Source organism: Desmodus rotundus, chromosome 9, assembly GCF_022682495.2.
Source record: "Desmodus rotundus isolate HL8 chromosome 9, HLdesRot8A.1, whole genome shotgun sequence".
Taxonomy (NCBI): Eukaryota; Metazoa; Chordata; class Mammalia; order Chiroptera; family Phyllostomidae; genus Desmodus; species Desmodus rotundus.
In genome coordinates this window covers 88,921,427-88,939,090 of record NC_071395.1, presented here as the reverse complement: position 1 = coordinate 88,939,090, position 17,664 = coordinate 88,921,427, and the positions used below count along the sequence as shown (strand labels likewise).

The 17,664-nt window shown below is 46.4% G+C and overlaps 1 protein-coding gene across 1 annotated transcript in view; it reads right to left on the bottom strand.

The window, feature by feature from the left end:
* Positions 1-17,664, bottom strand: part of PITPNC1 (phosphatidylinositol transfer protein cytoplasmic 1) — a 212,413-nt gene that overhangs the window by 36,581 nt on the left and 158,168 nt on the right. Inside the window, exon 6 of the mRNA XM_024572909.4 lies at positions 1,760-1,855. Within this exon, the coding sequence (XP_024428677.2) occupies positions 1,760-1,855 (96 nt within the window). The remainder of the gene's footprint in view (positions 1-1,759; positions 1,856-17,664) is intronic.

The following is a 17,664-nucleotide window of genomic DNA, read 5'->3' as shown; positions in this document are numbered from 1 at the left end:
TGTCCCTTCTGCCCATTGCCATGTCCCCATCTTAATCCTGTATGTCACACTCAGTGAGTACCCAGTGAAAAATGATTGGATGGATGACTGTTCACCTCTCATTTCCTTGGTTAAACCGCATCCAGAAAAGAATACTATGGACCCAGAGAAATGACCGGCTACGAAGCCGGAAGACAAAGTGGAGTGTCTGTGTCAGTGAAAACAAGCGTCCCGGTGGGGGTCCCTGGGAGCACGAAGCTCAGGGAAATGAGTCAGGCACCACGGATCAGAAACCAGCTTGTTGATTTCCTTGTTAGTATTCCGTATTTGTCCTAGGACTTTGCATGGAATCAGGAGGGAGCTCCCTGAGTAACAGGCAGGACCACCCCAAGGCAATCTAAGAAGAAGAGCTGAAATTAGTTCAGGGTTTTCTGGCAACACTGCTTTTCTGGAAGGCCCGAGCTCCCACAGAGGCCAGATGTCCGGGAAGGACAGCTTCACCCAGTATATTGCACAATGCTCTGCACATCGCTGAAGGCCCGTACGTATTGCTGGACCAGGAATGAAACCACAGAAATGTCTCCTCTGTACAGGCAGACAGAGGAGGCCAGGTTTCTCCTCCTCAGCAGGCCCACGTTACACAGAGAGCATTTCACTTTGTTTTTCTGAAAATTCACAAGTGTGGCTGGCTGCAGAGTGTAGTTTAAACTGATGACATTAAAAAGCTCAGCCTTTAAGTAGAACGGAGAGCAATTCACATCAGCCTCTCCTGGTCTTGAAGGGACGGCAGCTGCTGCACACACGCCTGCAATTGAGCAGCGTGGTATTTGCTAAGCTCAGGTTAGACCTTCACATCCAAATTAATCTAGAACTACGGAGGCAAAAAAACGCGAACCCCATTGGCAGCCCAGTTTGTGCAACGGTGGAATTTATTTTCAACGGGCTTATTTATTGTGTCTGAAATCAGCCTTGATGAACCCGAGAGAAGAGTTTCAAGGTCCATGTGTTACAGCTCAAGGACAAGTCTGGGACCCTGAGTCCAAACATATTGCGATTGGCTGCATGTGGCTAAACAACTAAAATAGCCCTGCATCTGCTATTTACAAGGGGATCGCCCAAGTTCCCTCAGCCCCCTTCGATAAAACACTAATGGCACATAAACGACAACTTGCAGCAACTGTAACATAAGAAGGTCGGACTGAGGCAAACAGTGGTAGGGTAGAAGCTGTAGACAAAGATATTCTCTTGAATTTATTCTCAGTCAAGACAAAACAACTATGAAAGTGCTTCCTGCTTTGAGAGAAAGGTCCTGGGCCAAGAGAAGCAGCCCAAGTTTCAATACTCATTCAGAGGAGACTGATGGAGCATTTTCTGTGCATTAGACCCCAAGGATACAAATCGAACACAGCCCCCGCCCTCACGGAGGGAGAGAGGTTGTGCAGAGGCCTGGAAAAACAGGAAGCCGGAGGTAACTGCTGCTTTTCAAGAGACACCAGTATGTTGGAGGGTTCAGCCTTGTGAATATTTTGCTGCCCAGCACGATGGCAGAATTGGGGACACAGGAAGACTACACTGAAATTGAGCGGCACCCGGGGCCAGTGATGGGCCCTGAGGCGTCGGGACTTCATTTTGAGACTGCAATTAAGAATCCAGCAAGATGGGAAACTAAAGTGAATCAACACAAAGACAGATAGAGGGAAGTCTCCCAGGTTAGGAAGGACTTAATAATATTTGTTGAACGAATGAATCTCTTCCACATGTCATCCCATCTGTGGCTTACCTCAGATTCTTTGTAGTAACGTTCTGGAATTTCATCACAGGCGATATCAATAAAGCAAACTTCTCTCTCCAGGTCTTTGGCTTCATTGTCAAAAATCTGAAAGAGCAGAGCAACGTATCAAAGGCTAGTGATACCAGGTGACATCCTCAAGGTGCCCGCGGGTAGAATAACTCCCCGCAGAGCACTTTCACGTGGCTCCGAGCCCTCGGCTGGCACTTCCCACCTGCCTCACGGAGCGCAGGAAGCGTGAAAGCCTTTCATTCACTGCCTGGCTTGTGCCACATCACAGGCAGGTGCAGCATCCATCCCCGCTCGGTGGAAAGAAAAGAAGGTTGTTTTTAGAAGTTCAAGAATGAAGAAATAAATCTCTCCCAAAATGATGTCTGATGATTTTTGGCAGTTAATCTGAACAGGAGGAGTGGGGAGGCTAAAAAGGGCCCAGCTAGAGGTGAGACATAAAGCAGTAATTCAGCCTGAGATTTGGAGAATTTAAAAATGTGGGTCTTTTTCATTAAAAGTTTTATATCTATTTAACTTCACAAATAATACATGCTCACGGTGGTAACTACAACTACACATAAGACAATAAAGATTGTTCACAATCCCATTACCCAGGGATGCACATGGTATTATTCTTGATCATCAAGAGCATGGTTTCCTTGGAACACACAGGGGAAAGACGGTTTTGAAAAGATGCTGAGATGGCTTCCAGCCAGTCTACGCGGGGGTTCACGGCCCACAGTGTCCATCACTCGCAAAGAAACATGTGAGATAGCCACATAGACGGATATACATTTTGGTGGAAAGATTGCCTTCCTCTAGTTGTTCGGACTGAAGGGATGATCTTTCCAGCACTTTGGAAGGATGGTAAACAGCTTAAGTTTGCAAAACCACTTCATCCTCTCGGGAAGTTTTAACGATACCCCCACTTCGCTGCTGAGCTAATTCCAGCAGGGGAATCATCCGTCAACACTAATTAAAGCTAACTCTACAGAAGGGAATGCAATATTTTGGAAGAACAGGGTGGCTGATGCCTAAGAACATTGTCTTGACACAAATTCGGTGCCTATTAATAACGCGGTCCCCCAGAGAGCCACCGCAGGCCTCTTTGTGTGCCACACTCTTCCTGTTTTGATTCTCAAGGTGAAACTCTTAGTCTTTTCCAAATGCTTTCTGAATAATATTGGTGCTGGTAATCATCCTCCAAATCTGCTGTTTGCTCTGTCGCTTTTTTTCATCCAGGAGACCTGGCCTCTTTCCCATTTGTCCAAGGAGATGAACTCCACAGTCGGACCAGAGCGGCCACCGCATCTTCCTTGAAGGCAGAGAAAGGCTGGTTCCTGGATCAGCTGATTCCTTCCATTGCCACTCGAAGGCAAGTGCTTTGGGACACTCCCATAGTGTTTGGGAAGGACAGGTGGACTGCTTTGAAATGAAATAGACAGACGGTGGGGAAACAGGCTTGAGTGTGAGTGGAGAAATAAGTTGTGAAGTGAAATACTGGGTCTCAGATTGTCTGTGTGTTTTCTCCCACTCACTGAAGTGTGTGCCAAGAGAAGAAAGACTTGTGCCTCATTAAGAAAACAAAACAACTCAGAATACCCCAGAGGGAAATGAGCTTCTGGAGAGTAAATTACAAAACAAGTTAGAGAGGTCTGACATTTATTGGTGGTAAAATTTAAGAGACTGAAAGAAGGGGAAAGAAACAGGGGTTAAGGGAGTTATTGATGGATTATGTGTCTTTTCCTACTTTAATTCAAACATTTTTGATCACCCATTATACCAGTTATCACATTGCTGCCTCCCAGCTCCAAGTTCACCCTTTGGCCTCTGCTCTGAGATGATGGACTGGACCCTGTAAGCACTTCTCCTTTATAGCAAGTACAACCTTAAGCCATGTACTGGAGGGACCCTTCAGGAAGAAGGGGGCTTCTCTTCCTGGTTTGGATCTTGCTCCTGCTACAGAATCTGTCAATGGGGACATTCAGCGGTGCTGTCCCAGCTGTGCGCCTGGAGTGTCTTGATGCTTGGTGACCTTGCAGTCCGGGCCTTCACCGTGGCCCTCTGGATGCAGCACCAAGCACTCCAGGCCTTGCATCGGTTGTGGTGCTCCGACTCCACACACCTGCCATCAGTCTCATCTGACCTGCGCCCAGAGGGCTGTTCTCTGCTGCCCAGCAGCTGTGGGCCAGCGCTGGTCCAGACAACCCTGCAAACTTCTCTGCCATTCTGTGATCTATGACCGTGACTTCTTCAACAGAGTCGAGCCCCAGCCATGGAGAGGGGTCCCTTCCAAGTTTGTTCTTCCTTGGGTGTTCTTCCCCAGCAGAGAAGCTCCGATTCAGGGCAAGTCTCCAGCCTTCACTACGGGGCTCCTCCCATGATAGAAGGCTGCCTCTTGGTACCCAACCGAAAAGATACCTATCAGTCAAGAGTGCTTCCTGCTTCTTTCCAGAAGGATGAAACTGGAATCTGGTTTTCCCACTGCTACTTATAAACTGTATGCTCCAAAGACTTGGAGCTTTTCTTGTCTTTGTTGAGTAGCTGAGGCTGCAGGAGGTACCCTTTAGTTCAAACTCTGGTCTCCTTTATTAATGTGACATCTAACCCTTGCATTAAAGTCAGTGAAATAACAAGACCTTTGCAGGGAACATTTTGGGGTGGGGTTCCCACCACTTGAACAAAGTCACCAAAAATCACTTTGAGAGCATCAACAGCTTCTTCAGGCTTTAGATTACAGAGTCATAATTTCCAATAAATAATTAATCCCCCAATGATTAGAGATTTTAGGAGACGCCCTTAGGTTCTCAACAAGCACCTGCTGAATTAATGGAAGGTATTAGATTCTGCTTTCCAAAGAGAAGTGTATGGCAGGAATATTGTCTCCTAAGTGATTTTAGTTTCCTTTCATGAACCTTAGTTCTAGTTCCCTGGTTGTAAGCACCCTGACTTTCCGTAATTCCCACACAGGCTCAGTGTTGAGTGGAACCCGCCTGGACGTGGCTGACAGGCCTTACACTGGGAACCAGGAGATCTGAGCGTGAACTCAGTTATCTCCTCTGCGTGACCTTGGGCAAGGGCTTGCATCTCCTCTGGGCCTCCGTGTCCTCATCTGCAAACTAAGAGGCTTAGTGTAGATGGCTGGGATCAGGAAGTTGTGAAACATCCTTCAGTTGTACCCAGAATTTGGGGAGGTGCGCTTTTCTGGAGACATCGACTGCTTTCATCTGATTATCAAAGAGCTCTGTGGTCCCAGTAAGGCTGAGATCAAGTGCCCCAGATCACCATGAACACTGTTCCCAGTTACAATGTCTGTGATGTGGAGTGACCTCGGGGTCACATCAGTGTCCCAGGGCTCGCTCTCTGGCTCAGTTCTTTTCTGTCCCTTAACCCCACAGCCAGCCGACTTGGGTGGTGCACAGAGGAAGTGGGGGTGGCCATGATGGAGTGTCATCAGAGGCCACAGCTGGGGTCAAACAGTCTAATCTTCATTCTCAGTTTAGGGAATGATCCAGAAACAAGCCAACAACGTTACAAACAGACAGAGGCTTAGCCAGGCCCCCAGGGAAAACAGCAAGAGTAAGTATTCATTTGCGCCTCCCCAGGGGCAGTGACAGCAGCTATCGGAACTCTGGTCCAACCACCACCTCTCTGAGGAAGAGGTCTGCTGAGCTAGCTTCAGTAGAAGATGCATCTCTGACAGGATCACACCTAACACAGGTGTTACGCACCCTCTGGCCTCGGGCAGAATTTGTTTCTTTCTGGGATGGCAGCTGGGTTTGGGAGTTATTATACAATAACTGTGGTCCCTTCCCTGTATCCGCTAATGTTCCCATCTTTGGTTATTTATCAGGGACATGCCCACCTACGGATCATCTGCAGTGGATTTCAGAGCCAATGTCGTTGACTCTCCTACTCCTCTCCCCCCTAGTCAATGAGCACTCCACACACAAAGTCCTGAGCGATACCATATCTAATACGACCTGAGCAGTACTACAGCGAGAAGACGAGTCTCCCAAATAAATAATGTCCTTTAAAATATATATATATATATAATTTATTTATTTTTAGAGAGAGGGGAAGGAGAGAGGGAAAGAAATATCAATATGTGGTTGCCTCTCATGTGCCCCCTACTGGGGGCCTGGCCTGCAACTCAGGCATGTACCCTGACTGGGAATTGAACCTGCGACCATAGGGTTCACAGCTCACGCTCAATCCACTGAGCTACACCAGCCAGGGCTACTGTCTTATAAATTCCAAAATATAAAGAGAATAATTTTCCCTTTTTTGGGGGGTAAAGCATTATGACCATTAAGTGCCGAGCACCTTTAAAATCTTCATATATTTTGAGCTAGTAAGCTTAAGCTTTGAGAATTTATCTTTAGAATATTAAGCAAAAGGAACGCATTATGCAGAAACATATTCACTGAGACATTATTGTAATGGCAACAAAAAAAAAAGAGAGAGAGAAAGAAAGCAAACAGCTTAAATATCCCAGTATGGGAGAGTGGCCAAGGAAATGATGGTAAATCCATTTGATGAACAATTATGTAGCCATTACTAACTCCATTTGTAAAAAAGATTTTCCCAGAGGGTATACACAGGGGTGGTGGGATGGAGAAAGGGAGATGCCCCGCATTTAAAACAGGCAAATGCTGAGTCTTGTGGCCATAAATCACGAGGGAAAGGTGCATTGACAGATAGAGACTGTGTTTTAACCATGCACTAGACTTCTTCCCTGGACAGGAGTGTCTAGATTTTTGTAATCTCTGTTGTTTTGCTTCTAAATTTTATGATCTCTCGTTACAGCCCGTGGAGGGAGATCACTGTGTCCTACGGCTTTTCAGAAATACATAATCCTGGGCCTTGTGGACTCTGCAGCCCCTTTCTCTGTAATAGTAACTTCGGTGGTTTAAGGTCCAAGTTTGGATGGGAATGCTCTGTACTTTCTGCACAATCTTTCCGTAAACCTAGAACTGCTCTAAAAAAATAAAGGCTATTATATAAAAAAAAAATTGATGGTGGGGAGGGGAGATCCAAGCTTAGTGCTATGTGGATTCTACCTTCCTGCCATCTGCCCAGGTTACCAAGGATGCAAGGCAGGGGTGGTTGATGAGTAGGGATTTGGAGAAAACTCTCCAAAACCAGTCATCTTGTTTTATGTTTCAGGAATGATTAAAGGTACAAAGAATCCCAGCTAAGCCACACTGTTCTCCTCTCACTTTATTTCGCTGCATTTGGGAGGTCCCGGGGGGAAGCAATTTACTAAGACATACCAACAAAGAACTCAGCAAGCAGCCACACTGGAAGTACAATTATTGTTTTAACAATGCTGTATTTTAATGCTCTGGATTTGTAAAGTGGCCACTGGTTTGGTGGAGGGTGGTAGATGCTGGGCCCTCGCTAATACATTAGGCACGTGGGGCTGCAGTTGGTCCATGGTTTACTGATTATTATCTAACAGCAACATACCTGGTGGGGAAGGCCTGAAAAGCACTTAGGGCTGGTAAAAAAAAAAGTTGAAGTTAATGATGAGGAAAACCATCATTTTATTACCCCATCTCTACTGGTATTCTCACCAAGAACATTTTCATGCCTACACAATTCAACTGCGACTGTCTCATAAACAGGGACACTATATAACCCAACCCAAGAGCATGGAACATTGCCATTAAGATAGAAATAAAAAGGTGGTGGGTTTGATTCCATGTAAGGGCACATACAAGAATCAACCCATGAATGCAAAAATAAGTGAAACAAGAACGGGATGTTTTTCTCTCTCTCCCCCTCCTGATTCTCCCTTTCCCTCTAAAATAAAAAAATGAATAAAAATTAAAAATAAATAAGTAAAGTTTCACAGGAACTAGATATTATTAATTTGAAAGAAACAAGTGTAAGGAAAAAAAAAAAATCAGCAACCACCCATAAAAGTTATACTCAATCCTTTAATCCTTCTATTGTGGGACAGACAGAATTTTAAAAATTCACTTTATACAAAATCTAGTGTCAGCCGGTCATCACAAAAAATAAATGACCACTTAATCCCTTCCGTAAGATATATTGATCCCTGCTTTTTATTTTGGACTCCTTGCTCCTATAAACAATAATTTTTTATTGATTTTTTTGGAGTATACAGTTTTATGAATTTTAACACATGTATAGATTCTTGTACCCAGCAGTACACTAAGATACAGAAGTGTCTTCACCCCTAGAAATGAATTTATAGTCACTCTTGTCATACCCCAGCCCTCACAGACTTTAACCCTTTGAGATGGATGCCTTTCACTTAGCATAATGCCTTTGCCATTCATCCCATTGTTGTGCAAATCAGAGTCCATTCCTTTACTGCTAAGCAGTACTCCGTTGGGTGGGTGTAGAACAGTTTGTTTATCTGTACCCATTCCTGTTTGGGCCAATTATGAACAGAGCTGCTGAGAGCATTTGTGGACAGATTTTTACATGAGCACAAGTTTTCATTTCTTTAGAGTGCCCACCCAGGAGTGGGACTGCTGGGTTGCAGGGTGTATGTTAAATCTTTATTTAGTTTTAAAGATTTTTATTTATTTTACTTTTAGACAGAGAGGAAGGGAGGGAGAAAGAGAGGGAGAGAAATATCAATGTGTGGTTGCCTGTCATGCGCCCCCTACTGGGAACCTGGCCTGCAACCCCGGCATGTGCCCTCACTGGGAATTGAACTGGCGACTCTTAAGTTCACACGCTGGCATCCAATCCACTGAGCCACACCAGCCAGGGCTTAAGTGTTCTTTATAAGCAGATGGATGAATATTCCTGTTGTGGATGGAATAGTGTCTTGCGCAAATTCACACCCACCAGGAATTCCAGAATGCGACCATATTTGGAAATAGGGTCTTTGTGGACATAACCAGTTAAGGATTGCTATGGACCGAATATTTGTGTCCCTCTGAGTTCATGTGTTGAAGTCTATTGCCCGATGTGATGGTATTAGGAGGGGGCGTTTGGGAGGTGCTTGGGTCATGAGCGGGGAGCCCTCATGAATTGGATCAGTGCTCCAGGAAAAAGACTCCAGCAAGCTCCCTAGATGCTTCTGTCAATGTGAGGGCGGAGCAAGAGGTTGACAGTCGGCAACTTAGAACGCAGCCATGCTGGCACCCTGATCTTGGACTTGCAGCCTCCAGACTGTGAAAAATGAATTTCTTATGTTTATAAGCCTCCTCGTCTGTGGTATTGTTACAGCAGCTTGAATGGAGCACGGATGTTGAAATGAAATCATCCCGGATTTAGGATGGCCCCTAAATCCCCTCGCTAGTGAGTGTCCTTATAAGAGGACATAGAGAGAGATGCAAGGAAAAGACCGTGTAAGGGCAGGGAGTGCCAGAAGCTGGAAGAAAACAGGGAACGACGCTTCCCCAAATCTGCGCAGGGGGCGAGGCCCTGCCAACAACTTGACTTCAGACTTCCAGACTCCAGAACTGCCTGGGAATTAATCTTCTGTTGTTTCAAGCCACCAGGTTCTGGTGACGAACATTCACTCCTTAACCAAACCTCAGTCAGGCCCCTCCAGGTCCTCTGTTTGACTAGGCCTTGCCCTTGGGCTCTGTCCTTGGATTGTTGGTCCAGTTTTAGCAAGAATCCTCCTTCCATCCACGGCTCCCCCACCCTGCGCCTTGGCTGCACATCTCCTCTGGTTCTTGCTGTGCTCAGAACTGGGCCCCATCTCCCCCACCTAATACACAACCCTGGTGTCGTCTCCCTGAATGAAGTAAGCGTTCCCGTCCTCAACAAGCACCATGGATAATTTTTCTCTGTAACATGGGCCAATGGTGGAGGTTTGCCCTTTCTCCCTCTCCGCCTGCTTCAAAGGTTGCAGAAAATTAAAAAAAAAAAACAAAACCAACAACAGACAGAAACCTGATGACAACAGAAGAGACAGAAGGACAGGAATAACACAGGGCACTGCTCACTAGTGAAGTTCAAAATAAAGAGCTGTTGCTCGATGCACCTGGCAGATGAGCACGACCGGGAGATGACGAAAGGCTGCCTGGGAAAGGGGCAGGATGATCTCAGGGCACAACATAGCCCTGTGGACATGAATTCACAGCACGATCCCTTCAAGGGGAAGGATACACTTTCTAGCCCAGAATTTGTGTCTAGAAAGAGCCCCAGAAAACCAGTGGAGGGTTGAGGACCACTTCACATCGTGACCCGCAGCCCACGCAAGGGAACAGGGGTGAACCCAGGCTCATTTGGGTGAGGTGAAAGGTGAGGAAGAAAGCACGAGAGACAGCAATCAAAGTGACACGATGACCGATGAGAAACAGAGTCTGACTGGAGAAACACTGTCCCAATAAGGTGCTGGGTCCTGGCCACCAATTAAGAAAAGGACAGGAGAGTACAAGAGAGCAACACAGAGGGCCACGAATGCTACCACTCAATTCATTTACTAAAAAGGCGTTTATGGCACAAACAAGCTTCTTAGCTACGGTTCCCAGGGCAGCTGCAACAAGGCTCTTTTCATAAGCTCGGTCTAATTTTGGGACAGAGCAGCCTCCATCCAAATCCTTCCTCTGGGCCGCAGCCCCCTTTGGACACACAGCCCGTGTCACGAGATTGGGCCGCACGTCACACAGCCACGTGTGGATCCTGGCACCTGAGACACTCTACGGTTTCCCTGCAGTAGGATCAATACGCCTCCCAAATAAGCTTCAGAAGCTGAGCTTAATATAGTTTCAATTTCTCCCAGGTCCTTCTTATTTCAATTTGCAGGGTGGTCTCCGGGAACCAGAACTGCTGGTTTTCTCAAGCGGACGAAGCAATATTTAACCTGGAAGCATTCACAGGCTCGCTTGGGGACAGCCTTCAACAGCCTCTGTGTCTGGGGTTGGCTACTGCAAGGTCACTCTGATCCCCGTCCTTCTCCCTAAACCTTGTTTGATCCTAAACAATGAGTCCTTTGCAGAGAGGCAGAGTTCCAGACAGAAAAATGACAGGTGCTTGCTCTTCCCAGAGAAGCCGCTAGCTCAGTCTCGAGGGGAGAGAATAAAATACGAGATAGATGGCCTGCTGAGGCCCGTGCACTGGGGGGGCCACACTGGGAAGTCAAAAGACAGGAGAGTGACAAGAAGGCTGCCAGCAGCCTTACTCTCTGGAGGCCACCGTTTCCTTCTCTTGTTCACCAATCAAGTACTCGCAAGTACTTCAGGGCCTGTGTCACCTTCCAGCTCAGTCCCGGCATGCCTCTCTGGGCAAAACAATGGGACAGGCACCAGCCCCAGACCCCTGAAGGCTCATGATAGATGCTGCTGCAACTGTCAGAAAAAACAAAGTGAAGGAAAGGATTGTTGGATTTTCCTGGTAGGTCGTATTCTTTTTGGTTTTTCCTTCTGCATGGATCGGTTCTAATACCTCCCAAGGCAAAGTCAGGGACTATGCTAGGCCTCCTGGGCGAGTTCCACAGACCTGCCCCAGGCAGCTGACAGAAGGCTCCAGAAGGAGCTCTCCAGGCGTGAGTAAGCAGACCTGGGCCAGCAGATGGGAGGGGTCAGCTGCTTGAACCCTTCCCAAGATGGAGACATAATCAGCCCCCAAAAGGGCCTGTCCTTGTTTCCCCCAATGAGGAGGAGCCTGCGGTGTAATTCCTCCTGGGACGGACCAGCTCTCAACCTCTTCTTCTTCCCTTATCATAAAACTCCCTCATCATGGAAACTATAGCGAGACCACTGCAGAGAGAGAAAACAGCATGGTGGTGATGAGCCCGGATGCTCGTGTCAGCAGACCTGGGTCTGAGACCCGGTTGTGCTGCTTGGTTGGGTGACCCAGGGATGCTACCGAGGATAGCTGGACCTCACTTTTCTCATCTGTGAAGTCCAAGCAGCATCCTCCCTGGGCAGCAGCAGTGAGGACTCAATGACCTACAGCAGAGAAAGCCCACTTCACTCTGACCTGGCCATGGTAAGCGCCCGTCCATGTCAGGAGCTGGTCTCATTGAAAGGGGACGGAGCTGGGGGAGGAGGGGTCACCACAAGGCCAGCATTCATTTTGAAGGTCTGAATCACATTTCATTATGTGGCTGTAACATAATGAACCAGTTTTCCCACAGTTAATGTTTAAGACCTCTCCATTTGTTCCTGTCTTTTCTCTTTTTTAATCACATGGTTTATAATACTCCAGTGAACACCTGAAATAAAATGTTCATCTTTGATTGGTAATGACCTAACAAATCTCCTCTACACCCCAGACACTTTTCCTGATTCCTAGGCCTCAGGAAAACAACTGACTATGGGACATCAATCTCTGGTTTTGCTCAAAATTAACACATTCACAACTACATTCATCATCTCCACCCCTACCCCTTCGCCTCTAAGGTTTCAGTTGGCGCCTCCTCTTGTGGACCTTTAATCACCCAGGTGGAGACTTGGGGGTCATCCTAGGCCCTTATTTTTTTCTCATTCTCCTATCTGGTCAGGCACATAGTCCTATTAATTCCACTGCCTCTACACCTGACCAATCTATCTCCCGGACAGACCTTCTATTCTCTATCTCACCTGGACAACTGCAGGACCCCTAACTTCCCTTTCTCTTGAGACTCTGGTTTCCACACTCCATCCATGCATCCATGCATCCATCCATCCACGTACCCACCCATGAACTTTCCTTCCCAATATGCTAGAATGGTTTCTTCATTGCCCCTGGAACATATCAGTTTACAGTGAAAAGAGCACAGCCTAGGAGTCTAAATAGCTGGCTCTACTCTTGGCTCCATGACTTGTGAGTTATGTGGCCTGAGAAGCCCCACCAGTCCTCCATTTCATCATCTGGTTGAGCACTCTCGTGTCCTGCACCACCAGGACCCGGTAACGGGTGTGAAGTTGCTAAGAAAACTCCAAAATGCTACACAAATATGTGGAATTAGTACATTTGCCTCCACCTCTCCACTCACACTGCCTAGGATGTCCCCCTTTCTTTCTTCCTGGCTCCAAGTACGCCCCACTCACCCCTCTGGGCATATTAAACTTCTTAACAACTCACTGTTTCAATCTTCCATGACCTGGATCCCGCTCTTTCTTTTGCTCTGAAGGCTCCTCCCCACCTACCCCATCTGTCTGGGTCAAATCAACTCATCTTTCAAGGTCATGGCCTCTGCCACGCCTTTCTTGATTGATTACCTTTAAGTAAAGCAACTATACATATAGTGAGTATGGATTCATTTCGGGGGATAACATTTGGTTAATTCTTGAGCTCCCAGAGACCCCAATGTCCTGCTCCTTGATGGAACTGCCAGGAGAACTCTGCCACTAATAAGTGGTTTGTCTCAGCTGTTGCTAAATTAGAGGGTCACAAATCAATACCACTCAAGGAAAGGTTGAACCTTTAGGCTTTTGAAATCTTCCCGACTAAAGCCCAATCTAGCAAGTGGCAACAGACCCATCGTGACTTTTGTTTTAAAATACATTTATCTATCAGGCTGCCACGTGGAAGATGAAATGAAATTGACAGGTGATGGCAAAAGTCTTCCATTTCATTGAATTCTGCACATCCAGACTAGTAGCATCTCAGGAGTCCTAGTAAAAAGATGGTCATTGCCCAGGGCCCATTAAGTGCCCCAGCACTAGGAGCACATGTGGCGCCAGGGGCAGTGGGGAGCATGCTATCCAACTGATGTATCTCATCGACTGGTGCATTCTTCAACCGCATTTTAACATTTGAACTGTTGGGCTAAATACCATTAACCTTCAGGTCTAACGTTAGCGTTGTTGTGCCAGCAGATGACATCTTGGTAGCTGATAAATGGCAGATGTCGAAGTTTAGAAAACGTTTGTGTGAGAAAAAAAGAATTGAGACAAATCCTGTCCACTAAATTTCCTTCTTTCTGCAAATTAGGAAATATAATTGTGAATTTTAATTTTAGGGGCTGGATCACTTGGATCAAAGAACAGTTTGAGAATCATGCTTCAATACCAATGACCAGAGCCTGAGGGGCAACCTAAGATCCTTGCACAGAACCTGCCCTTCCAGCATGTTCTAAAAAGCACTGTCTACTTTAACATGCATGCAAATCACCTGGGGGAACTTGCTAAGATGCGGGTCCTGGTTCAGTGAGTCTGAAGTGGGGCCTGAGATTCTAATGAGGTCCCAGGTGATGCTGATGTTAAAGAGTCTAGAAACATCTGATATTGTGGGGAATAGAAACTTAAGGTGGGGAATACAGGATAAAGAAACTGCAGAACAGAATTCCATCCTAGCAATGGAGGCCACTGCAAGATCATCAGATCTGGGATTTAAATGGTTCCTGTACATAGCTCCGGGGGAGATGGGCTTAGTGAGACATTGCTGTAGAAAAGAGATGAGGACCTCAACTGGGGCCGCTATAGTTGAAATGGAGAAGAAAGGATGGATGTGAAATGCCACTCAAATGGAATTCCCAAGCTCAGCAGCTTGGGTACAAAAGGCAAATGGAGGTGGGGAATTCGGCCTCTGACTTCTGCTCTGAATGATCCTGTTAAGGCTTCATGGGCTATTTGCAAGAGTTAGAGGCCAGCTCAGAAGTACACCATTGCCTCTGCTTTCTTGTCACTCAGGATGACTTTTCAGAGCAAGCAGCCACCTTCCTTCTCCAGGACTGGAAACACCTGTCACCCTCAGCCAATCCCTCGCACTAGGCCCCCAGTGCCAGCTGGGTGATGAACATGGCTTGGAAATCCGAAAGTGATCAAAATCTTCCCGAAGGCCAGAAAACAGAATACAGGGAAGCCACACAGTATGGGAAAAAACAAAAGTCCACAAAGACCCATTATCACTAACACAGCACCCTGGTCAGAGATGCACAGTCTGAATCTAATCATGAGAATACAAGTAGGAAAACCCAAGAAGGAAGGGCATCCACAAAGCATGGCCTGTGCTTCCCAAAGCATCGGGGTCAAGAAAGACAAGGCTGAACAATTGCTCGAGATTAAAAGGGCCCAATGCAATGTGTGTGCCTGCGATAGAACAGGAGTCATGAAGGGTCTTTATTGTTGTTCACTATAAAAGTCACTTTTAGGACAACAGGCAAAACATAAATAGGACTATATCAGATCATAGTGTTGCATCAATGTTAAGCTTCCACAGCTTAGCCATTGCACTACGGTTATGTAAGGAAAAGTCCTTGTTCTCAGGCACGTACGCTGAAGTATTTAAGGGTGAAGAGGGTCATGGTGTCTGCAAGTTACTCTCAAAGGGTTCTCGGAAAAAAATATGGTAATATTTATGGAGAAAGAGAGAGAGAAAGCAGATGTAGAAAAAGGTTAACAACTGGTGATCTAGAACACTGCATTATTTTTGCAACTTCGCTGTAGGTTTAAAAGGTTTTTAAATAAAAAGTTTAAAAGGTCACAAGAAATTGCTGGTTTGGAGAAAGCAAAATGTCAGAAGCAAGTCCAGGGCAGGAAAACTGGGCAGGCGCACCATCCAGTCTTGGGAGTTACTTGTAACAGAGAAGTTCCCGCCCCTCCATAGCGGTCAGGCTCTGGGCAGTCAGTGCCATGTGCCCGGAGATGGAGGGTGGGCGGTTCCCGAGTTCTCTTGGAAAATGCTACCATGTTTCTGCTACATCATGTAACTCCTAGAACTGGCTCCCTCTCCCAAAATGGTGGGCAGGTGCTACCTTGTAAGAGGTCTCCTTGGGCCCCATAATGACGCTCCATCATTCCAGGGAGCGGGTGCTACCAGCTTCCAACTGATCGGGTATCTCAAGAGTTAAAGATTTTAGCTACTGTCATAGTTGATAGGCTTAAGTGACTAATGCATGTGGAAAGCTGTTATTCCAGAAACTGGAATGCATGACCATGTGACTCCAGGGGGTGGACAGGCAATTCAACCTTGTGCCCCAGGGGGGTCTGCAAGCGCTGGAGAAGGTATCTGAGCCACTGTGTTCCAGGACTGTCAGTGACGAAGATAAAGAACAGTTGATCAACAGATAAAGAAGTACTAGGAAAACTGCTGCTGGGCTGTAACTCTTAACCTTCCCCACCCCCCCAAACTCCTTACCTACCCATTCTTCTCCTTATAAAAAGGTGGGCTTGAGATGAGATGTTAAGATGGTTTTTGAGGGTACATAACCTGCCACCTTCTCAGATCACTGGCATCTGAATAAAGCTCCCATAGACTCAACCCTTACCTCTACTTATTGCTCCTGGCAGTGCAGGCAGCACGAACAGCTTTACGGTTTCACAACCACTGCACATTTCTCCCTCAGAGCTCCACAGGGCAAGGAGGAAGCACCCCAGATTTCTGCCCTAATGGTGTTTCCCTGAACTCCAAGCGGGAAAGTGGGCCCGGCGGATCCTCTGCTGGAGGTAACGTACCCATTCTGCACATGGGCCGACCAAGGACTGGAGCTGGTTGCTAGGGTTTCTGCAGGGACCATTGTAAGGTCAAGCAACTGCCAAGTTTTCAGACAGACAATGGTTTGTTTCTATGCTTATCTGGATATTCCAGAACAATCTGATGGAGGGTTGCTAAACAAGAATTCTTTGCACCTTTCCTCCTTTTTTCTGTCTTTCTTTTTCTCTCCCTTTTTATTATTATTTAATGAAAAGGAAAAAAGAACTCTCCTGGCCCAGAGTCTAAAATCTCTTACTTGTGATGCTAATCTCTCGTCCATGGCTCCGAGCCAGTGCCGTTGGCTCCGTGCCTGTTTAATATCGTGGCTGCTGATAGCAGGTTGTGTCAGCGTTTCCATTATGAAGCTCAGCTTTAAAAATGTTCCTGAGATGGGCATACAGTCTTCCAGGCAACAAGTCCTCACTCCATGCCTGGTCGTACAGGTGTGGCCCAGGCGCTCCAGCCTGCACTTACAAACCTCTTCTCTCAAGGCTACTCAGCCTATACGGGGCTTCTTGGCCTATAAGGGGGCCCCTTTAGAGCTTTTAGGAAAAGCCAGTTTTCTCTACAAGGCTTCATTCTATAAACATCCCTTTGAAGGCATTTCAATTTGAGTTCGGGTAAAAAAGGATCACTTGTCTTAATAATTAAAGAAAGAGAGAGAGAGAGAGAGAGAGAGAGAGAGAGAAGAGAAATGACAGGGTTTGCCTCTTTACTCTCCTCATTTCTCTTAACCCGAGTTTTCTGTAGGACTTACATAAGACTTGCTTATATACTGAAGTCTTTTCAACCAAACTACTGACTAATTCCCCCCATTTATTACCTATTGTCCCTTGTTTCATGAACTCAGATACAGTTTAGGGCAGAATGCTTCCATTGCTGACACTTCCCACAGGTCCACTCTGGCCATAGGATCTGCTTCTGGGCAGCTGGGGTGGAGTGTGGAAAAAGCAAAGGATATGCAGTTATAAGACTGGGCCCTCCGTTTTTTCAGTTATTAATTGTGTGGCCTTGGGCAATGTATTGAAACACCTCTCAACAGCAGAGCATAATAATGTCCACCTTAAGATGTTATGAATATTAATTAAGATAAATATGGCACAATGCTCTCTTAACTGTAAGTGTTAGGTATTCTGCTTTGGTGCTGGTCCCTGGCAGGAGCTCCCTGAGTCTCTCCTGAATTCACCTGATTTCCTGGTGACCACAGGGGGCAGTTTTTGGCATGGCACTGGAAGAGCGTTCCCCCTGGTTCAAAGGGCTGTCTTCCTGCCCATTACTTATTCTTTTATTGTCATTATGACTCCCAGGCACAACCCACAACAAATACAAGGACTTACTGTGTTGCCTTTACTTGCCACTAACATAATTAAGGGGAACGACAGAAATTAGGAGCCACTGATGCAATTTCTTCTACCTAAAATCTTTGTTAAGAAAAGACTGTGCCCCGGCCATGTGGCTCAGTTGGTTAGAGCGTTGTCCTTATCCGTCAAGGATGTGGGTTTGATCCCTAGTCAGGGCCTGTACAAGAATCAACCAATAAATGCATAAATAAGTGGAACGACAAA